The 19,310-nt window shown below is 41.3% G+C and overlaps 3 protein-coding genes and 1 non-coding gene across 10 annotated transcripts; all 4 read left to right on the forward strand.

Moving 5' to 3' along the window:
* The first annotated feature begins 14 nt into the window (after positions 1 to 14).
* Positions 15 to 11,356, forward strand: LOC103438084 (zinc finger protein VAR3, chloroplastic). Of its 4 annotated transcripts, XR_011582454.1 has the most exons (10): positions 49 to 543; positions 978 to 1,095; positions 1,340 to 1,686; positions 2,100 to 2,222; positions 2,385 to 2,501; positions 2,622 to 2,714; positions 2,819 to 2,992; positions 3,320 to 3,412; positions 3,525 to 3,597; positions 10,584 to 10,791. XR_011582454.1 is itself a non-coding variant. In XM_070824222.1 (7 exons), exons 1-7 carry the CDS (start codon positions 185 to 187, stop codon positions 2,928 to 2,930), a joined length of 1,269 nt encoding a protein of 422 aa, XP_070680323.1. In that variant the 5' UTR covers positions 15 to 184; the 3' UTR covers positions 2,931 to 3,062. The 4 variants fall into 4 exon arrangements, 1 of the variants encoding a protein (XP_070680323.1); XR_011582455.1 differs by lacking the exon at positions 3,320 to 3,412; XR_011582453.1 differs by lacking the exons at positions 3,320 to 3,412; positions 3,525 to 3,597 and having other exon boundaries at positions 10,584 to 11,356.
* Positions 11,357 to 12,030: 674 nt separating this feature from the next.
* LOC103438103 (loganic acid O-methyltransferase-like) lies at positions 12,031 to 14,856 on the forward strand. Its single transcript, XM_008376645.4, has 3 exons — positions 12,031 to 12,190; positions 13,312 to 13,965; positions 14,353 to 14,856. Exons 1-3 carry the CDS (start codon positions 12,116 to 12,118, stop codon positions 14,473 to 14,475), a joined length of 852 nt encoding a protein of 283 aa, XP_008374867.3. The 5' UTR covers positions 12,031 to 12,115; the 3' UTR covers positions 14,476 to 14,856.
* A 431-nt stretch (positions 14,857 to 15,287) lies between these two features.
* Positions 15,288 to 19,257, forward strand: LOC103438243 (protection of telomeres protein 1a-like). 4 transcript variants are annotated; one of them, XM_029104102.2, is made up of 10 exons: positions 15,288 to 15,543; positions 15,925 to 16,058; positions 16,348 to 16,537; positions 17,091 to 17,155; positions 17,308 to 17,396; positions 17,828 to 18,106; positions 18,214 to 18,296; positions 18,430 to 18,497; positions 18,624 to 18,776; positions 18,881 to 19,257. In XM_029104102.2, the coding sequence occupies exons 1-10, from the start codon at positions 15,414 to 15,416 to the stop codon at positions 19,082 to 19,084; spliced, it is 1,395 nt and encodes a 464-aa protein (XP_028959935.2). In that variant the 5' UTR covers positions 15,288 to 15,413; the 3' UTR covers positions 19,085 to 19,257. The 4 variants fall into 4 exon arrangements, with proteins under 4 accessions (XP_028959935.2, XP_028959934.2, XP_070680325.1 ...); XM_029104101.2 differs by having other exon boundaries at positions 15,316 to 15,543; positions 16,348 to 16,591; XM_070824224.1 differs by lacking the exon at positions 15,288 to 15,543 and adding an exon at positions 15,701 to 15,762.
* LOC114825718 (small nucleolar RNA snoR113) lies at positions 15,682 to 15,781 on the forward strand. The gene has a single exon (XR_003774549.1). It is a non-coding gene; the product is annotated as a small nucleolar RNA snoR113 (small nucleolar RNA).
* Positions 19,258 to 19,310: the final 53 nt, after the last annotated feature.

The following is a 19,310-nucleotide window of genomic DNA, read 5'->3' on the forward strand; positions in this document are numbered from 1 at the left end:
TTTCAATTGAATCTCCTATTTTTTTTAATTTTCATTTTTTTTCTCTCTCTCTAATTTATTAAAACCCTCACCTTTTACCAGTAACCATCATCATCTTCTTCTTCCCCAAACGCTCCAAACTTCATTAACACACACACTCTCTCTCTCTCACAACAAAACCCAGAAGAAAAAATCTCGAGAGTAAATGTCAGCTGCTTCAAAACTCATGCGTTTTGGGACCTCACTCTTCCACGCTCCCACAAGAACTCTCTCTCCTCCTACCCCTTCACTTCTCTATCTGAAGCCCTTCGCCGCCGGACTGCGCTTCCCCCGGTACGCCTCCTCTTTGGATGCAATTGAAAGTATTGACACCGTCCCGGCCAACAGCACAGAAGCGCCGCCGCCGCACCACCCCTGGCCCGAGTGGGTGGCCTTCGTCGACCGCTTGAAGGCCAAGGGGTACTTCACCGGAACGCCGCCGAAGGAGAGCGATGTTTACACGGATATAAATGAAGTAAAGGAGGCCTCTTTCAGCTTTGCTCGTGACCGCTATGATGTTTTCAAGTAAGGTTCTTTGATTTGTGGTTTTGCTCTGTTTGTTGCCGAGAAAATGTTATTGCCTGTTTGGTTGCCGAGGAAATGTTGGAATACAAAGATGTGAATTTTGTGTATTTATTTGTGCTAGTTGGCAAGGAATTGGAAATTATGCCTTGAGATGTATGGATTTAAAATGCAGCTTTATGACCATAATTTTCCCCGAAAACAATGAGGAAGTCCTTGGAATGTAGGAGTATCGTGGTTTTTAGCATTTTCGGGTTGTGAGACTTTGACGGCCGCAGAGCTGCTTTGTGAGGGTTGGGAAGTTAGTTATGTGATATGGATGAACTCAAAATCTTCTCTGCAGCAATGCGAAGAAGATTCCGATAAAATAATTCATATTTTGATTGAGTTGTATCGAGTTATTATTGACCATTCTGTAATATTTGATTTTTGTGCAGATCGTTATCTATGGAAGATATTCAAGTAGTTGTGGAGGGTGGATGTCCCAATCTTTTCCGGAAAGCTGTGAATTCAGCAAAAAGATTGAGATTCCATTTGAGACTGGATGAAGGGGAGGTAGGTAATCGCTCTCATTTACCCGATTTATGTCTTACAGTTGTATATGAAAGTGCGGACATACACTTAAAAACTCTTTTACAACATGATGATAGAATACATATACATATATGTGTGTGTGTGTGTGTGTGTATTGTATCCTATTAATTTATATTATCCATCACTTTTCTTTCCAATGTTTCTATAGGAATTTCTTTATGCAAACCTTGAGAATTGTTCATTGTGATCTGGATGGTTCTTACAGGTTTGCGGTGGTTGTAATCTCCGAGGTTCCTGTGATAGAGCTTATGTGATTCTTAAGGAATCTGAAGCAGCAGCACGTACAGTGGATATAGTGCGAATACTATTGTTTTATGCGCTGGATCCCATTGTTTTTTATGAGGGAGAGAAACCGCCTGGTAGAGAGATTCTAGAAACATCTGCAAGAAAGCTGCTTTCTGAGTTGCTTCAACTCAGCGAAAGGGCTGTTGACCCATCACTTCCAAAGCCTGCTGCCAAAGCTATTGAGAAGAAGAAAAATTATCCAAGTTTCATTGGTGATGAACTATCTCAAGATGTTGAAATGAAGAGAGGAGATTGGATGTGTCCCAAGTAAGTCACACCAAGTTATTGTGGTCATCTCTTACCTTGTATGACGTTATGACTTGGTCAGAGGAGGTTATCTCCTCAAGTTAGGAGGCTTTTTCCTTGTTTTGTGTTCTTTTTATTTTGCGACAGATGATTATAGTATCCATGTGTATGTGTGTGTGGTTTTACTGTGGTAACACTATATCAGCGACATATAGTCATATCCATTCCCCTTTCCTGTGAATTTTGTGAAATATCCACAGTTGGAGCTTGTATACTTTATTTCAGGAATGATTGTCATGCTTGGTATATTGATATTATAAAACTTAGTTACTGGAATTGTTTGCTGACTCTTCTAGTCAGTTGTACTGTTTTATTCACTTGCTGCAGTTAGTACCATACTAGTTTCATGGTTTGCTGTTGTTATCTTGTTGCAGGTGCAATTTTATGAACTTTGCTAAAAATTTAAGATGCCTACAATGTAAAGAAGATGGCCCAAGAAAAGCTGACACGGGTGATCTCGAAATCGAAATGAAAAAGGGAGACTGGATCTGCACTGAGTAAGCCACTTCTTTTGCATGAGTGCTTACCTTGTAATCAGTTTTTTTTTTCAGTGTGTTGCTGTTATCAGTTTTTTACCGAATTATGATTCTTCCCTAGGCTACCACCATATGCTTGTGTTCCGAGTTTGACATATCTTTACTGGTTGCGTTTTGTTACAGGTGCAGTTTCATGAACTTCTCTAGAAATATACGCTGCCTAAAGTGCAAAGCTGAAGGGCCAAAGAGCGTTGGTGTACATGCAGTTGAAATGAAGAAAGGAGACTGGACCTGCCCAAAGTAAGTCTTCTTTTTGTCCTGACAACCAACATAGTTCAGCAACTCTAAATTATTTAAACTGAGTGCGCTAATTGTTTCCCAAGTAAAGTTCTATTTGATCACTTAGCTTATGTTCTTCAGGTGTGCATTCATGAATTTTGCAAGCAATAGGAAGTGTTTGCGTTGTCAAGATCCACGGCCCAAGAAAAATCCTGCAGACTGGGACTGCCCCTCGTAAGCCTCTCTTCCTCTTTCTTTGTTTGTGTGTGTGTGGGGTGTGGTTTAGATTTAATATTAATGTTAACTGGATATTTACAAGATGATTTTGTATACTGCAGATGTGATTTCATGAATTATGGTAGAAACGCAGTTTGCCTGAAGTGCAACTGTAAACGCCCTCAAGAAGAAACTACTGAGTACGAGGAGCAGATGTGGAGGCGTCCACGCTAGTGTGTTGTTAATAGGAACAAAGGCATTGTTTTCAATGAAGATATGCGCGTAACATGCTTACGGTAAATGTTGATGTTATAAGTTATAACCACCCCCACATTACTATCTATATTTCTATATTTCTCCCTTAAACATGTTTAAGTCTATCAATTTAGTCCCTTATCTTAAGTAATCCTAGACTTTGATCTAGATTCCTCATTTCTCCTAAACTGCCAAGTGGCAGCTCCCTAGCTCTCTTCTCTTTTCTCTCTTCCCGAGTCCTCCCTCTCAGACATCTCTCTTTCTCTCTCAGAAACTCTCACTTTCTATCTAAAGCTCCGAGAAGAGATCACCCATTCCATTGACAAATCAAACTTACAAATTCATTTCTAAAACCCTTTCGACTTTAGGAACCCAACTAGGTCCCTGCATGCACCTTCGACTCACTGTGAGCAATTTCACCATTAGCACCGAGAGCTTCAAGCTCCAACTTTGAGTCTCAGGTGAGGTTCTTCCCTATTTTCTTTTAAATTTCTGGGTTTGCATGTTGGTTTTATGACTCCGTGTGAAAATCAAAGTTTGAACCTTGTGGTTTTTCTGTGTTCTAAACCCCAGAATCCGGCGATAAAATCCGTCGAAGCTCGTACACAAACCTAGCCATTCTCAACCACGGTTGAGACTCACGGTGGTATATTCTCGTTCCTATCACTTCAGCTGTGCTGTTCTCTTCATTTTGGTGTTTATTTGGAGCTTGGTTTACACGTTCATCATCGGCCGAAGCTGTAGCAGCTCCAGCGTTCTACCCCGACCACCCTGCAGGCCATCAGGCCAGTTCAAGCCACCCACGGGCCTTAGCCCGTATTTGGACCAGCCCAGCTTTCTTTTTTTTTTTGGTTATTTGGCCTACGGGCCATGCCTTGCATGGGCCGAGTGTGTGGGCTGAGTGTATGTGTGTTGTGTGTGTGTTATGCCATGCGTGTGTGTAGGTGTGTGCGTGTACTGTGTGTGTATGGTGTGTGTGTGTCCGTGTGAGTGTGTGTGTGTGTGTGTAAGCGTGTGTGAGTGTGTGTGGTGCACGTGTGTGTGTGTGTGTGTGTCCGTGTGAGTGTGTGTGTGTGTGTGTGTGTGTGTGTGTGGGGGGGGGGGGGGGGAACCACCCTTTTTCACCCTAACCCTTTTTAACTAAAACCTTAGGACCCAAAACCCAAAATCTTTCCTAGGCCAACTTCGATGTTCTGAATCCGTTTTTGGCGTCCATTTCCTGGAATTCTATCGTTTGGGCATAGTTTGATAAATTGGACATTTTTGTGCTTAGGTGAAGTTGCTAGTGGGGATTTCCTTAATCCTTTTCCGCACAACTCTGCTACTACAGAGTATGTGTGAGTGGCCTCTTTCTAAAATTTGCATAATTTTATAGTTTACTTGCATAAATGAAATGCATGGCTTACGAGTTTATGAACTGATTTTATGTTAAGCATGTTTATTGAAATGTTGATTTTTGTCTCGTTATTTTGTAAGGAATTAATTGTTGGCCTATATTGAGCTATATTTTAATATATCGTATTTTCTATAAAAACCATGAACTGGTAGACTATCTGATGGATGACGATAGGATGCTAGAACATGTTTTCAAAACCCATTTTTATAGTATAGACGATGGATGGTTTTATACTATGAAGTCGTTATATTTGAGAGGCGTAATTATTTGTGCCTACCTAGTGGACACTATGCCACCTGGGGAGAGGATCTGGTGTTGGCAGTTAGGCCGAGAGAAATAATCCCTAACTACGGGCTGAGGGACACGGAGCAGGCATTGGGCCGGGAGTTGGAAATCTTTGGCTACGAGCGCAGAGACCACGGTGCTGGCATAGGGCCAGGAGGTATATTTATTCAGTGATCTTACTGGCAGCACACCGTGCTTACGAGACGATCTGTGAGACGATTGATGTTTTGATTTCCACGATGTTTTTCCGTGCTATGTCTTTTGAGATGTTTTTGGCATGCTAGGGTTTTCAGTAAAAGTTTTGGGAGAGACAGGTATAACATGGCTCACTGACCTTTTCAATAGGATTTTGAAAACGAAGAAGATGCCAAATGAGTGGCGAACGAGCACTTTGGTGCCTATCTACAAGAATAAGGGTGACGTACAAAATTGCATGAACTATAGGGGTATTAAGCTAATGAGTCATACAATGAAGCTCTGGGAGAGAGTCATTGAGCATAGATTGAGGCAAGAGACACGGGTTTCGGACAACCAATTCGGGTTCATGCCAGGGCGCTCAACCATGGAGGCAATCTATCTCTTACGAAAATTGATGGAAAGATATAGAGATGGGAAAAAGGATTTACACATGGTCTTTATAGATTTGGAAAAAGCGTATGATAGGGTCCCAAGAGACATTCTTTGGAGGATTTTAGAAAAGAAAGGAGTACGAGTAGCATATATCCAAGCTATAAAGGATATGTATGAAGGAGCAAAGACTGCCGTAAGAACTCATGAAGGACAAACCGAAAGCTTTCCCATAACTGTAGGATTACATCAAGGCTCATCCTTAAGTCCTTACCTTTTTGCGTTGGTAATGGATGAGTTAACATGACATATTCAAGATGATATTCCTTGGTGTATGCTTTTCGCAGACGATATAGTGTTGATAGATGAAACTCAGGAAGGGGTAAATGCAAAGCTTAACCTTTGGAGAGAAGTGTTGGAATCTAAAGGTCTTCGCCTAAGCCGATCAAAGACAGAATATATGGAGTGCAAGTTCAGTGCAAATGGAGGCCAAAACGAGTTAGGGGTGAGGATCGGAGATCAAGAAATACCAAAGAGCGACCGTTTTCGTTACCTAGGATCTATCTTGCAAAAGAACGGAGAATTAGATGGAGATCTCAACCATAGAATACAAGCTGGATGGATGAAGTGGAAGAGTGCATCCGGCGTGTTGTGTGACCGCCGTATGCCACTGAAGCTCAAGGGAAAATTTTATAGGACGGCAATAAGGCCAACGATGCTGTATGGCACAGAATGTTGGGCGGTGAAGCATCAACACATACACAAAATGGGTGTAGCGGAGATGAGGATGCTTCGTTGGATGTGTGGGCACACGAGAAAGGATAAGATTAAGAATGAGGATATCCGGGGTAAAGTAGGAGTAGCCGAAATTGAAGGCAAGATGAGAGAAAATCGGTTACGGTGGTTTGGACATGTGCAACGAAGGCCTACTGACGCTCCGATTAGAAGATGCGACTATGGGACAGAGGTTCAGGGCCGAAGGGGTAGAGGAAGACCTATGAAAACTTTGGAAGAGACTCTAAGAAAAGACTTAGAGTACTTGGATCTAACGAAGGACATGACACAGGATCGAACACAATGGCGTTCTAAGATTCATATAGCCGATCCCACTCAGTGACTTGGATTTTCCAAGTCTCCAATCGAGAAGTTTTCCTCACTCGAGAAATTAAGGGAACACTACCCCAACCTACATGCTCCACTCAGAAAGCTTCAACATACAAGCTTCAACAAAAGAAAATTCAAAGAACTTAGCGAAGAAGGTTTTGGTGTATTTAACACAATACGTTGAAATGAAGGAAAACTTATTTATTGATATCCCCGATAAGCTACAAATGTGTACATATACATGAGTCAAAATAAACAAACAAGAGGGAGCCTTCACAAGGGTTGCTTAGGAGAAGTCTCAGCAGTCGGTAGAGCCCCAGAAAGAGAAGGCACCGGAGGGGGATCATTAGGAACCTCAGTACTGGACAGAACCCTAGAAGGAGGAGGCATCAGAGGTTGATTATTTGGAGCTTCATTACGCGGTACAGCCCCAGAAGACGAAGGCAATAAATGCCTTTGGAACAAACCCACAAATCTCTGATGATCAAGTAAAACCTGACCATCAGTTTCCTTCATCTGGTCAAGCTTCCTCTTCATGTTTGTAGCATAGTCATGTGCGAGCCGGTGCAACTGTTTATTCTCATGCTTGAGCCCTCTAATCTCCTGTTTGAGACTCATCACCTCAGCCGCCAATGATTCAACTTGGCGGGTTCGAGCAAATAGGCGTTGGGCCATATTAGACACAGAACCTGCACACTGAACACTGAGAGCCAGCGAATCCTTAACAGCTAACTCATCAGACCGTTTGGAAAGTAGTCTGTTATCTTTGGGAGAGAAGGTTCCTGGCCACCACCGCAGCAGTCATATCATTCTTCATCACGGAATCCCCAACGGTAAGAGGACCAGTAGGGGAGACGAAAGATGGGCGCCATATGTTGTCTGGAGAAGGCGGGGCTGCCTCTTCAACAAGGTTCAAGTCAAAACGACGGTCGGAGGGGCCAGACATTTTCAAAGGTGTTGAAGAGAGAAGAGGTTGGACAAATCAAGATCTTAGAAGTGCAAGAATGGAGCTTCTACTGGTGGAGATTCAAGTGTGCTTTGGAACTTAATGTCAGCCCCTATAAAAATCTGCACTCGACGGATCTTCAGAAATCGAAGAGGCGTTTGCTTTCTCAAAAGCTGGGCTGCTTAGAGACCACGAGGGTTGATCTCAGAAATCGAAGAGGCGTTTGCTTTCTCAAAAGTTAGGCTGCTCAAAGACCACGAAGGCCGATCTCAGAAATCGAAGAGGCACCTACTTTTCCAGTCTTGTCAGCACCTGTCACACGCACACTCAGCTTTGCGGAAATTATGGGCATTCTGTCGAAGACTTCTGAGGAAGTAGAAAACACATGAATCTTACTGTTCAATCACCCACTTCCCACACGCAACACTAGCTCATGGGTACCACAGATAACTTTGCCAAAGTTCTCTGCCAAAATTGAGCACGTAAAGCTTGCAGCTCCCACTACATCGCTCTGACCAAGAAAGGTAAAAGAATAGCAAAGAAACAGCACTAACAAAGTTTAGACCCATAAATTTTGAAGGTCTAGCTACCATATTATTACCCACAAGGGTAAAGGAACAGTACCACTGCTGGATAATTGGAAAGTCCCTGTGTGTCAACCTCTGTGCTTCGTGGCAAGGTAGACTAGTAAACATGCCCAACCTTTACTCACACTCGAGAAAACACTACCAATAAGATTGCTTGCTCCAAAATCGAAGAGGCACCGTCCTCCGAATCTCGAGAGCCAGACTCCCAACATGACTACTTTCTCAAAAATCGAAGAGATGGTAAAGGAACAGTACCATTGCTGGATAATTGGAAAATCCCTGTGTGTCAACCTCTGTGCTTCGTGGCAAGGTAGACTAGCAAACATGCCCAACCTTTACTCACATTCGAGAAAACACTCCCAACAAGATTGCTTGCTCCAAAATCGAAGAGGCACCGCCCTCCGAATCTCGAGAGCCAGACTCCCAACATGATTACTTTCTCAAAAATCGAAGTGACACTGCTCCCCGAATCTCGAGAGCCAGACCCCCATCATGATTGCTTTCTTAAAAATCGAAGATGCATCGTTCTCCGAATCAATCGAAGAGACGCTCGCTTTCTCAAAAGCTGGGCTGCTCAGAGACCACGAGGGCCGATCTCAGAAATCGAAGAGGCACCTACTTTTCTAGCCTTGTCAGCACCTGTCACACGCACACTCAGCTTTGCGGAAATTATGGGCATTCTGTCGAAGACTTCTCGAGAGCACATACCACTTTTTCAAAGTGCTCTGACAGAGTTAAAACATGTGAAGCTGGCAGCTCCCACTACCGTGCTATGACCAAGCAGGGTAAAGGAATAGCATTACTACTTGTTGTTAGGGAGACTCCTATATATGTCGACCTCCATCCCCAACGGACAGGCAGACCTGCAAAAATGTTCAACCCTTCCTCATATTTGAGAGGGCACTCCCAACGAAGCCTTTCGAAATATTCAGCTTTTTTTCCCCCCGATAATACCTTTGCAAACAAGCTATACTAGAGCAAGAATATCTCATATCATCAGGGTTAAAAGCAAGAGTATCCCATATCATGCTTTTTCCCTGTCTTTTCCTTTGGCCTTGTTGTTACCTGCAAGACAAGGAGAAAGAGAGCAATCAGTCAGCACTTGGAATCAAGCTTCCAGCCAGGAACTGACTGCCTGGAACCCCTTACCTGATTACTTACCTGGCATTGCTCTCGAGTACTCATCTTCAACATCTTATGTTTCCAGGGAAGATACCGCATCTGCTTGAGGAACAGATAGGGCAAGTGCGAAGGATACAAGGAAGCATGTGGAGACAAGCGTAACAGCACACGTGCCGATACATCCATTACTCTGTCAAAAGCAAAAGTATCCCATATCAGCAGGGTCGAACGTACTCTAGATTTGATAGACTTGTTTTGACCCTCAAATTCTTCAGTCGGCTCTGGAGGAAACCAGAAAACCCTCCAGCTCAGTTCAAGAATAAGCCTGTGGAAAGTTACTTCTTCAAAAGCAAAAGTATCCCATATCATCTCTTCTCATCTTTCTTCTCTTTATCCTTCATGCTGCTGCAAGATGGGGAGAAGGTGAACAATCAGCCGGAGCTCTGATTGCTTACCTTGTCTGTCACCTCTTTCAGCAGATCCCCTAGCTCGGCGACTTGGGAGACTCCTACTACATGGTTTGTATCGCGCTTGACCAAGCCTGAAACTACAAGTAAGCTTCAAGTGAAATTGATACATTACCTTGTGCATCTCCACCAGTTAAAGATACCACCCCTGGATGGAGGAAGAGTACTTCCAGAGAAGATGCTACATCTACCTATGAGACAGATAAGGCAAGTCAAGACGATACCACACTCCGATACTTAGAAGTTTCGTGATTACGAGATCATTCTCTCACAATATTTCCTAATGTCATTTGTACTAAATCATTCACTTGTACTCACTAAAGGAGAGCTTGAACCTATGTACTTGTGTAAACCCTTCACAATTAATGAGAACTCTTCTATTCCGTGGACGTAGCCAATCTGGGTGAACCACGTACATCTTGTGTTTGCTTTCCTATCTCTATTCATTTATATACTTATCCACACTAATGACCGGAGCAATCTAGCGAAGATCACAAAAAGCGATCGTTTTTGCTGCCTAGGATCTATCTTGCAAGAGAACGGAGAATTAGATGGAGATCTCAACCATAGAATACGACCTGGACGGATGAAGTGTAAGAGTGCATCCGGCGTGTTATGTGACCGTCGTAGGCCACTGAAGCTCAAGGGAAAATTTTATAGGACGACAATAAGGCCAACGATGTTGTATGGCACAGAATATTGGACGGTGAAGCATCAACACGTACACAAAATGGGTGTAGCGGAGATGAGGATGCTTCGTGGGATGTGTGGGCACACGAGAAAGGATAAGATTGGGCATGAGGATATCCGAGGTAAAGTAGGAGTAGCCGAAATTGAAGGAAAGATGAGAGAAAATCGGTTCCGGTGATTTGGACATGGGCAAAGAAGGCCGACTGACGCTCCGGTTCGAAGATGTGACTACGGGACAGAGGTTCAGGGCCGAAGGGGTAGAGGAAGACCTAGGAAAACTTTAGAAGAGACTCTAAGAAAAGACTTAGAGTACTTGGATCGAACGGAGGACATGACACAAAATCGAGCGCAATGGCGTTCTAGGATTCATATAGCCGACCCCACTTAGTGGGAAAAGGCTTTGTTGTTGTTGTTGTTGTTGTATATATGAATTTGGTCCACTCACCTTTGTTTTGCGCCCCCATTCAGGTTTTGGTCTTAGAAACGAGGACTACGACACAACATACGAGGCATTCCCCTCCCAGTAGCAGTCTATCATTCACTTATGTGATATCTTGTAATGATCTTTCCTTTTGTGATCTTGAATTAGAACGTATTCTGTGCACTCTAGACATTTCCTTAAACTTTGTTTATTACCTTTAGATTCTAATGATTATTCATGTTCATTTTCTCCTAATCATTACTCTTGTATTCAATAAATGACTTTCGTCACCTTCGGTGTCGGCCAACATGTGCCTATCCGGATATTCAGAGAATATCGGGGTCGGGACGTGTCAGTTGAGCACCCCGTAACATATCAGGCTAGTGACTACATACATGGCAGAGTGGTTCTAATGAACTGTCTGCGGTTTTAGCTTATACACTGCCAAGGACAGGAACCATTTGTGACCAATGATCTTATAGTTTCTATGGGAAGGTGTTCTGTTTAAGGTTTTCAACTCTCATTAGATGAAAAAACAACAGTTTCTGGCTTCTTGTGTTATTTTTTCTTATCCCCGGAAAGACTCCCATGTCCGGAAACCCAGAAAAGGAGAGCAAGCGGTGAATCGCGACCAGATACTCTTGGTAACGAAGGAAGGTGAAGGCTAATAGGAGGGAGTCATCAAGCAGCAATTCGGAGAAGTAATCCTCGACGAGCTCTTCGACTTGTATCGTAAGAAACTTGAAGAACAACCCTTCATCTTTGACATGCTATTGTTTTGGTATTTGAATTGATTAATTTAGCAAGAGTTGGTCTACAATTTATGCTTTGACAAGTCAAGTAATAACACGCATGGGACGATGACATGTCGACATATAACAAAATAATGACTACATTTTGTTTGGCGTTGGGTAAATATAACCACATAATGTCTACATTTTTCTCTTTTGACTTAGCATGATGAGTCGCTGATGACATGCTGCAACTCGCTCTATTAGGTGGTTTCTTGATATTTAGATATCATTTGATTTAGCAGCACTCAGTTTTTACTTTGTAAAGTAAATTTGAGTTCAAATTTGATGAACAGTAGTTGTTTGTAATAAAATAATATTAATTTACGTGTTCTTGTTAAAAGATGTGATAAGGAGACAGAGGATCAAGACAAAATGAATAGAGGAAGACCTAGGAAAGCTTGAAATAGACTCTTAAGAAAATAAATCAAGTACTTAGAGCTAACAAGAGACTTAGCATAAAACTGAACACAAAGACGTTCTAAAATTTAAACGGTCAATCCCACTTGCTACGGCTACAAATTAAATATATTTTTTGCAGCTCCATGATCGTCATTTTACTCCATTAGTGGCAGCTCCATGATCGTCATTTTACTCCATTAGTGGCTCCATTTGCATTAAAAAACTAATTAATTCACACCTACCACAAATATTTCGTATTTCGAAAGGAATAAATATCAGTGGCCACCTCAAAGGAAGAGGATCGATTAATCCAAACATAAAACCAGAGAGAGAGAGAGAGAGAGAGAGAGAGAGAGAGAGAGAGAGAGAGAGAGAGAGGGTTTAGGATGGCAAAATCGGTGGCATTTACAATGAACGGTGGAGACAGCCTCTACAGTTACAGCAAAAACTCAACTTTTCAGGTGTGTTGTCACTCTCAATTATATAGAGCACAACGTTATCTCACGATTTTTTTTTACGGCCTGTTTAAACACTCTCGGTACTATTTGGGAGCGTTTGTTTGCCCTCACTAAGTATCATTGAACTGGCTAAGATTAACAGTGAGTGAAATCCCATGTTTGTTAGCAGTCGGGATGGTGTTTAATGAGACTAAGGGGGACTCGCCTAGACTAAACGCCTCACTAGGCGGTCTTAACGAGACCCCCCAAAATTGGGCGGATTGCTAAGACCAGCTCTCCTTCACCCCTTTCCGCTTCACTCTTCGTCAGTTCTTTGCTTTCCCCCTCCCAACTGCTATTTTTCTCCCGTAAGACTCATCTTCTAGCGAAGGCACCATGGATCTGTGGTCAGAAAATCTTTCTCTGAGAAACCCATTACGTGGATTTCTGAAGCTTTTCCCTTTTCAATATCATATCCAACTCCCAAAATTTCAACTGAGAAAACTGAAAAACCCAAAAAATCAGAGACCCAGAAAACCCAAAAAAGCCAAAAACCCAGAAAACTCAAAAACCGAAAGCAGATTCAACCCCATCTCTCACCTTCATTCAACCCCATCTCTCACCTTTGATTTTAATATTTGCAAGGGATTTTGTGAGAGGAATAGAATAGGCAAAGAGAGATTTGTAGTGACGAGGAAGAGAGAGATTTGCAAAATACTTTGGATGAAACATTAATTAGGTTTCTAAAAGTTAAATAGCTACAAAATAATATTTTATAACCAGAATATTTGTTTGTTTTTCGTTTTGAAGGCAAAATTAAATTAAAAAAATGATAAAAAACTAACTTGGATTCAAAAAATTATTTAGTCTATAGAGTAGTTCAACACTGTACTAAACGTTTTACTAAGCTAATCCAGTTTAGTCTAGTTTAAGCCAGTCCAGCTTAATCCCTGAAGCTAATCCAGTCCGAGACAGTTCGGTGCAACAAACGCACCCTTTATTTTTAACAAAAAAACCACATTTTTACCGTTCCATGATCCTATTCACTACACCTTTATCTCAGGTGCTTCTCCTGGAAAGTGATTCCGGTTGTCTAGGTTCTTCTCTCTCAAGAATTTTTAAGCCAAAGCTTCTCTTTTGTGCAGAGAAAAGCCATAGATGCTGCTAAGGAACTGATCAACGAAGCAGTTTTCGAACGTCTTGACACCGAAAGCTTCTCGTCTTCCGCATTTCGAGTTACGGATTTAGGCTGCTCTGTCGGGCCTAACACTTTCTTGGCGGTGCAAAATATAGTTGATGCTCTGGAGCAAAAGTACCAAAGCCAAGGACACAATTCTCAGCTCCTTGAGTTGCAAGTTTTCTTCAACGATCACGCATCCAACGATTTCAACGAGCTCTTCCGATCTCTGCCTGCAGATAGGCGATACTACGCCACAGGCGTGCCGGGTTCTTTTCATTCTCGCTTGTTCCCCAAGGACTTTCTTCACTTTGTTTACTCTTCGTATGCTCTCCAGTGTCTTTCTAAAGTGCCAGAAGAAGTGGCGGACATCAACTCGCCTGCTTGGAACAAAGGGAGGATTTATTACTCGAATTCGGAAGACCAAGTCGTTAAGGCATATGAAGCTCAGTATGCCAAGGACATGGGGTGCTTGCTAAATGCCAGAGCACAAGAGATTGTGTGTGGAGGGTTGATGGCATTTGTCGTCCCAGGCCGCCCCAATGGAGTCCCTCATACACAAGTTTTGGGCAACAAGGTGGTAGAACTCATCGGATCCTGCCTCATGGACATGGCCAACAAGGTAAAAAAATTTCAGCTTCATAGATTTGCATCCCAGAGCACTAACTAAATGTAGAGGTACATGTTTTCACCAACTGTTTAGTCAACTGTTAACTAGTGACATGACAGAGCAAGAACCACCCCCAAACCCCAAGGCCATTTTTGGGAGTGGGTCTTAGGCTGTCACGTCAACAGTTAATGGTTAACCTTAACCTGATAGTCAACCTAACAGAAGGTGTCAAATGTCAAAATGGTGGGGTTCAATCCGAAAAAATTGGAACCTCAAGGATGCAATTTGAAACTGACTACAAACCTCGACGGTTCAAGCTGTGATCGTATGGTGTAAATAAGATAAATATACGCTGCATAAGCTGGTATAACTGAGAACCTGTTTTATTTTCCTGAGTAGGGTGTCATCTCTGAAGAGAAACTGGACTCCTTCAATATACCGCTGTATATGGCTTCGCTCGATGAAGTGGAAGCGATTGTGAAAGCTAATGGATGTTTCAGCATAGAAAGAGTGAAAACTTGACTCAGGAACAACCACAGGCCAACGTAATTGCATCTACTTTGAGATCCGGAATGGAGGGAATGTTTCGGGAGCATTTTGGAGATGAGATTCTGGATGAGTTTTTTGATTCGCTTCGCAAGAAACTCGAAGAATCCTCCTCCGTCCTCAAACCGCTGACATCAATTAGCTTGTTTGTTTTGCTCAAACGCACAGGAAACTGATTGCAACAGAGCAGCTTTCTCTACTTGATCAGTGGAACTTGTGATTTGAAGCTTCTCAGTAGCTTGACAATGTAAAATATTAAGTATCACATGTGTTTTAATCCCTGTGTGAAATATGAATAATGCTTCCCCTGTTTCGTTGCTTCTTTGAAGTGCTTTTATTTTAAATACGTTGAAATCCTATGATGCTTCTTGAAAAAAAAAGCGTTTTGTATGAGCCAAGAAGGCTTCTAAGTTTTTTATGCCAAACAAAGTTAGAAAGATCTTACCTTTACAAAAAATGACAAGTCTTTTCTATAAGGCTTTCGCCTCTACTTTCGTTTCTTACTTCAATATAAAAAGGGCTTTTCAGTGGCACCTAGCCGAACAAAATAGGATTATCAGGACATAACCAGTTCGGTAAAATCTGACCGAAATACTTGAGATAGTATGGCTAATGATCCCGAAGACAAGACAATCATTTATTTATAAAGAAAACTAATGAAAATGACTTGAAAACTTTAAGTTTTAACAATAAGAACTAAATAAAGAAAAAGTAAATAATACCATGATTAACTTTTTAGTGTAAAAATGTAATTTTTAGTTAAAATAAAATCAAGAGCTTTTTATCGTGCTTTTCGTTAAATTCCTGATTTATATATTAAAAACCTCCCTTTTCCCTCCATAGAAACCCTAGAAGCAGCAGAAGCTCTCTACACTCTACTCGCTCTCTAGGCTAACCGAAATACTCACACAGAGATGCCGCGTGGTGGTGGTAACTACTATAACTTCACGAAGATCAGGGACGCCATTGATTCCGTCGGCGCCAAGGTCAACGTTATCGGCGTCGTCCTCGAGTGCGGCTTCCCCCGCCGATCCAGAGGCACCGGTAAATCTTCTTCCTTCAGTCAAATTTATCAAATTTATGTAATGTGCTTGCAACTATATAGGTATATATGTGTAGATTATGTATGTATGTCATATGTTTATATGTCTTATATGTGTGTGTGTGTGTGTGTATTTGTGGTGGCGATGATGAAACAAAGGCCGGACTTACGGCTGCTTCCGGCAAGGTCGGTAGTAGATTGATGAGACTCTTAACGAAAAGGTGTTGTTTGCTGAGCCGCCTGTTACCTTTGTTCCATTTCTCTGGGTCTTTAAAATATTTGTGTTTTTTTTTTGTTAAATTAATTATTTTTTGTTCTGCTTTTGGATGCAAAGTTTTCTTCTTTCTGTTTGTTATGTGTGTATTGGTGTGTATCTTTTGCAGATTGGTTTGTTTCGGTGCGTATAATCGACGAGACGCATCAGGATCCCGGGTTGTCAGTTAACATTTTTACAGATAGGAATGAATGTCCTCGCATTTTGTCTGTTGGAGACATAATTCAGTTCCAACGCCTCATGGTATATCTTGAGCTTAACCTCATTTAGTTTTCTTTCCGGGGGATACTTCAATTGCTGATTTCTCAAGCAAATGTTGCCACTTTCCTTTTCCCTATGAAATCATGTTTTCTCTGTTATCGTAATGTTACCTATTATCTGTTATAAAAACAGATAATGTTTTGGACCATCATTTACTCCATTTGGTCAAAGGCATGAAACGTTCTGTACAAATCAAGGGCTCCTCTGGCCTTGACAGACATTACATTACGAAGTATGATCGTATTTGACTTGGGCATGCTACCTTGTGCAGATCAAACGTCATGTAGATAAAGTAAATGCTGTTTTTTCCAAGAAGTTCTCTACCTTTGCTATTTATTACGGAAGTGATGCTAGAAGTTTAAGTCCTTATCATGCTTCCAAAACATTTCGCGAGAGAGACCATGACAAGAACTTTTTGATAGACTTGAGAAGATGGTTGAAGAATTTCCATTTTCACGAAGGTATACTTAAAAGTACTTTGTTTCAGATAGCGACACAACGGCATTTAATTATGTGTAAGTTTAACCCGTTCACAGTATATATTACAATGTTGTGGTTATTGATGAAAGACTATGGATATGATTCTTATGTGCTGCATGAATTATGGTTGTGAAAATGGTAGTTGACGATAGTTCCACCTGGATTAGGTTTTTGTAAAGATAGCTTGCTCACGCGTAAGTTTTCATGAAGTGGCATTATTTGAGCAAAGGGGTTCATGTTTTTGCTCTGGTTTTTGAGGCAGAAGTCTATAGTAATCCTAAGTCCTTTTCACATATCCGCTTGAATGGTTTGTAAAGAGGAAGCACCATACTGTTATGATTCTAGAGATGCTGCCAAATACTTTGTCCAAATTATTGGACTCCCTGGATGATAGATTTGTAGCAACTTTCTGACCTAATTGTATATATGAGAAAAGATAGGAACTTTCTTTTGCTTGGTAGATAGAGGTATATCATAAGGCCTGCCTTATTTATTTTTTCATCTTATCTTACTAGAAATGTATATGGTTTGTAGGTGCAAATTATTTCTCATCCATCAGAGAAATGAAAGGAGGTGAAGATTTTCATTTGGTTTGTAAAGTAAGTAAACCATTTTTGTTAAATTTGTGTGCACTGGTTAAATGAATACAGCAGTTTTCTTTTTCTTGTAAAGGATAATCAGCTGTACCAAGAATGGGATTATGCCATATACTGAGTACAACATAACTTTTTTCCTTGCCTTCTATCTCAAGATAATTCATATCCACGAGGGTGCTGGAAATGAATGGATGGCCTTTGTTTGGGATGGAACCGATGCTCCACCAGCTAATATTCTTCAAAAGTGAGTTGATAGCTGTTAATGTTTATTTTTTCTTATATAACATCATAAAGTTATGGGGTACTTTGCAATTGCACCCCATCTTGTCAGACAAAACCAAAACGAGTCCTTTCCTTTTTTCTTCAAAAATAAGAAGGGGGTTATTTTCCTTTCATTGAATTAGGTTGAAGTTATATAAAGTGATTGATTCTTTCAACATACTTCCCACGATATTCTGTTCTCGATTTTTTGTTGGTGTTTTTTCTCATGGAGAGTAGTGAACTTCCTAAATTGCAACCCATGTAATGGTTTATGACATTAGCGCATCACCTTACCAGACCATGCCTATATATATATGTTTGTTAGTTGTGAAAGCTAATTTAGTTTTATCTATATGGTAACTGTATTGTATATTTATATGAGAAATATTAAATACTGCTAAGTATGAACCACAGGTTAGAAGATGAAACGAAGCACCCACTTCCCCTACATCTAGAACCATTTCCTTTGCCACACGATACCTTATGCAGCTTTCCTGCAGTTGGAACCGTCTTAAGAGTGATATCTCAGGACCTTGAGAATGACAACCTTCGCCTGCTAAAAACTGGGGAGTGGGTGAAGCTTGTAAATTTGCTATGTGAGGTGCATGCAGGATTATGGCGTTGTGTTTTGACACCCTTTACGAAGCTTCGATATACACCAAAAGAGGACCGTCTCAAACTTGAGCGGAAAAGGTTGTAACTTTTGGAAAGCATTTATTCATCATGCATTGCATCATTATGTTGCATAACTCGCTAAAACTCTAATGCGATATCCCTTTGCATATCTTTTTATGGATCAGGTTATTTAATGAACGATTAGCGCAAAGTCCAGAAAATTTAATGCAGATGCCATTTGGGGGCTTTCCGTCTCCTCAAGTCACAGGTACTGCATTGTTTTTTTTTTTTTTCTTGTGATGAATTCAGCTTCAATTTCTCATTCATTCGCTTCTCTCTTTCAACTCCTAGAAATTGTTCCATCTCTTTTGAAATTCTCTTATGATGTTTATTTCCCTCAGAGGTGGATGATAGTGACGACGACCATGCAATATTTCTTACCTTAATGGATGTTGTCGCAAGTTCAGAGGTATCCTACCTGTTTCACGCAGCTCTTAATTTATGCCTCTGCTTTCTTGTTCAGATGCCTATTTATGCTTCTTTTTTTCACTGTTCTATAGATGTTTATTGACTGTATGTATTCCATACCGTGTAGCTTCCAGCTAGATTCAAGTGTGTAGTTCGAGTCATAGCAGCTTCCCCGTGGCAGGCTGCGGACTTCCTCTTTCCTGCTGGGATTGACAGAATTAGGCTGACCCTGGAGGACTCGGCCGCTAGAATTCATGCTTTTTTGTATGCAGAAGATGGGGTAAGAATTCGATTTCATCACCAACTTGTATTCGGACAGACTGTAATCCATCTTTTTGCCACGACATTTTCATCTACTGATCATCGTTTTCATTTATGATATAGGTGAAATTTTTCAATGGCCAGTCCTCTGTCGAGGCATTGGAGGTCAAACGCAATTTCTTGTTAGGAGTGAGAGTAAACAACGATGGGGTGCAAGACGATCCTCGTAGAAATCCCCCTTGGGTACAAGTTTGGCTAAAATCTGAAACTGACCAACAAGGAAATCCACACTACCGGATTTTCGGCACCAAAGTGGTGGCGGCCTGAATCGCTAAACCGCTCTCATGGTTGGAGACGCATGCTGCAAGCAGCTTTTGGGAACTTTTGTATATTCTGTCAAGCAGCTTTTGTATATGACGCAGCTCGGTGTATGTTTTCATGTATATTAATATATCACCACACATTTCACAGTTGAAGAACAATCAGATTTTCAGTGCAAACATTCAGCTAAGTTTCTTGGGGACGAATGCAATCTAATGAGGTTAAACATGGT

Source organism: Malus domestica, chromosome 06 (assembly GCF_042453785.1).
Source record: "Malus domestica chromosome 06, GDT2T_hap1".
Taxonomy (NCBI): domain Eukaryota; kingdom Viridiplantae; phylum Streptophyta; class Magnoliopsida; order Rosales; family Rosaceae; genus Malus; species Malus domestica.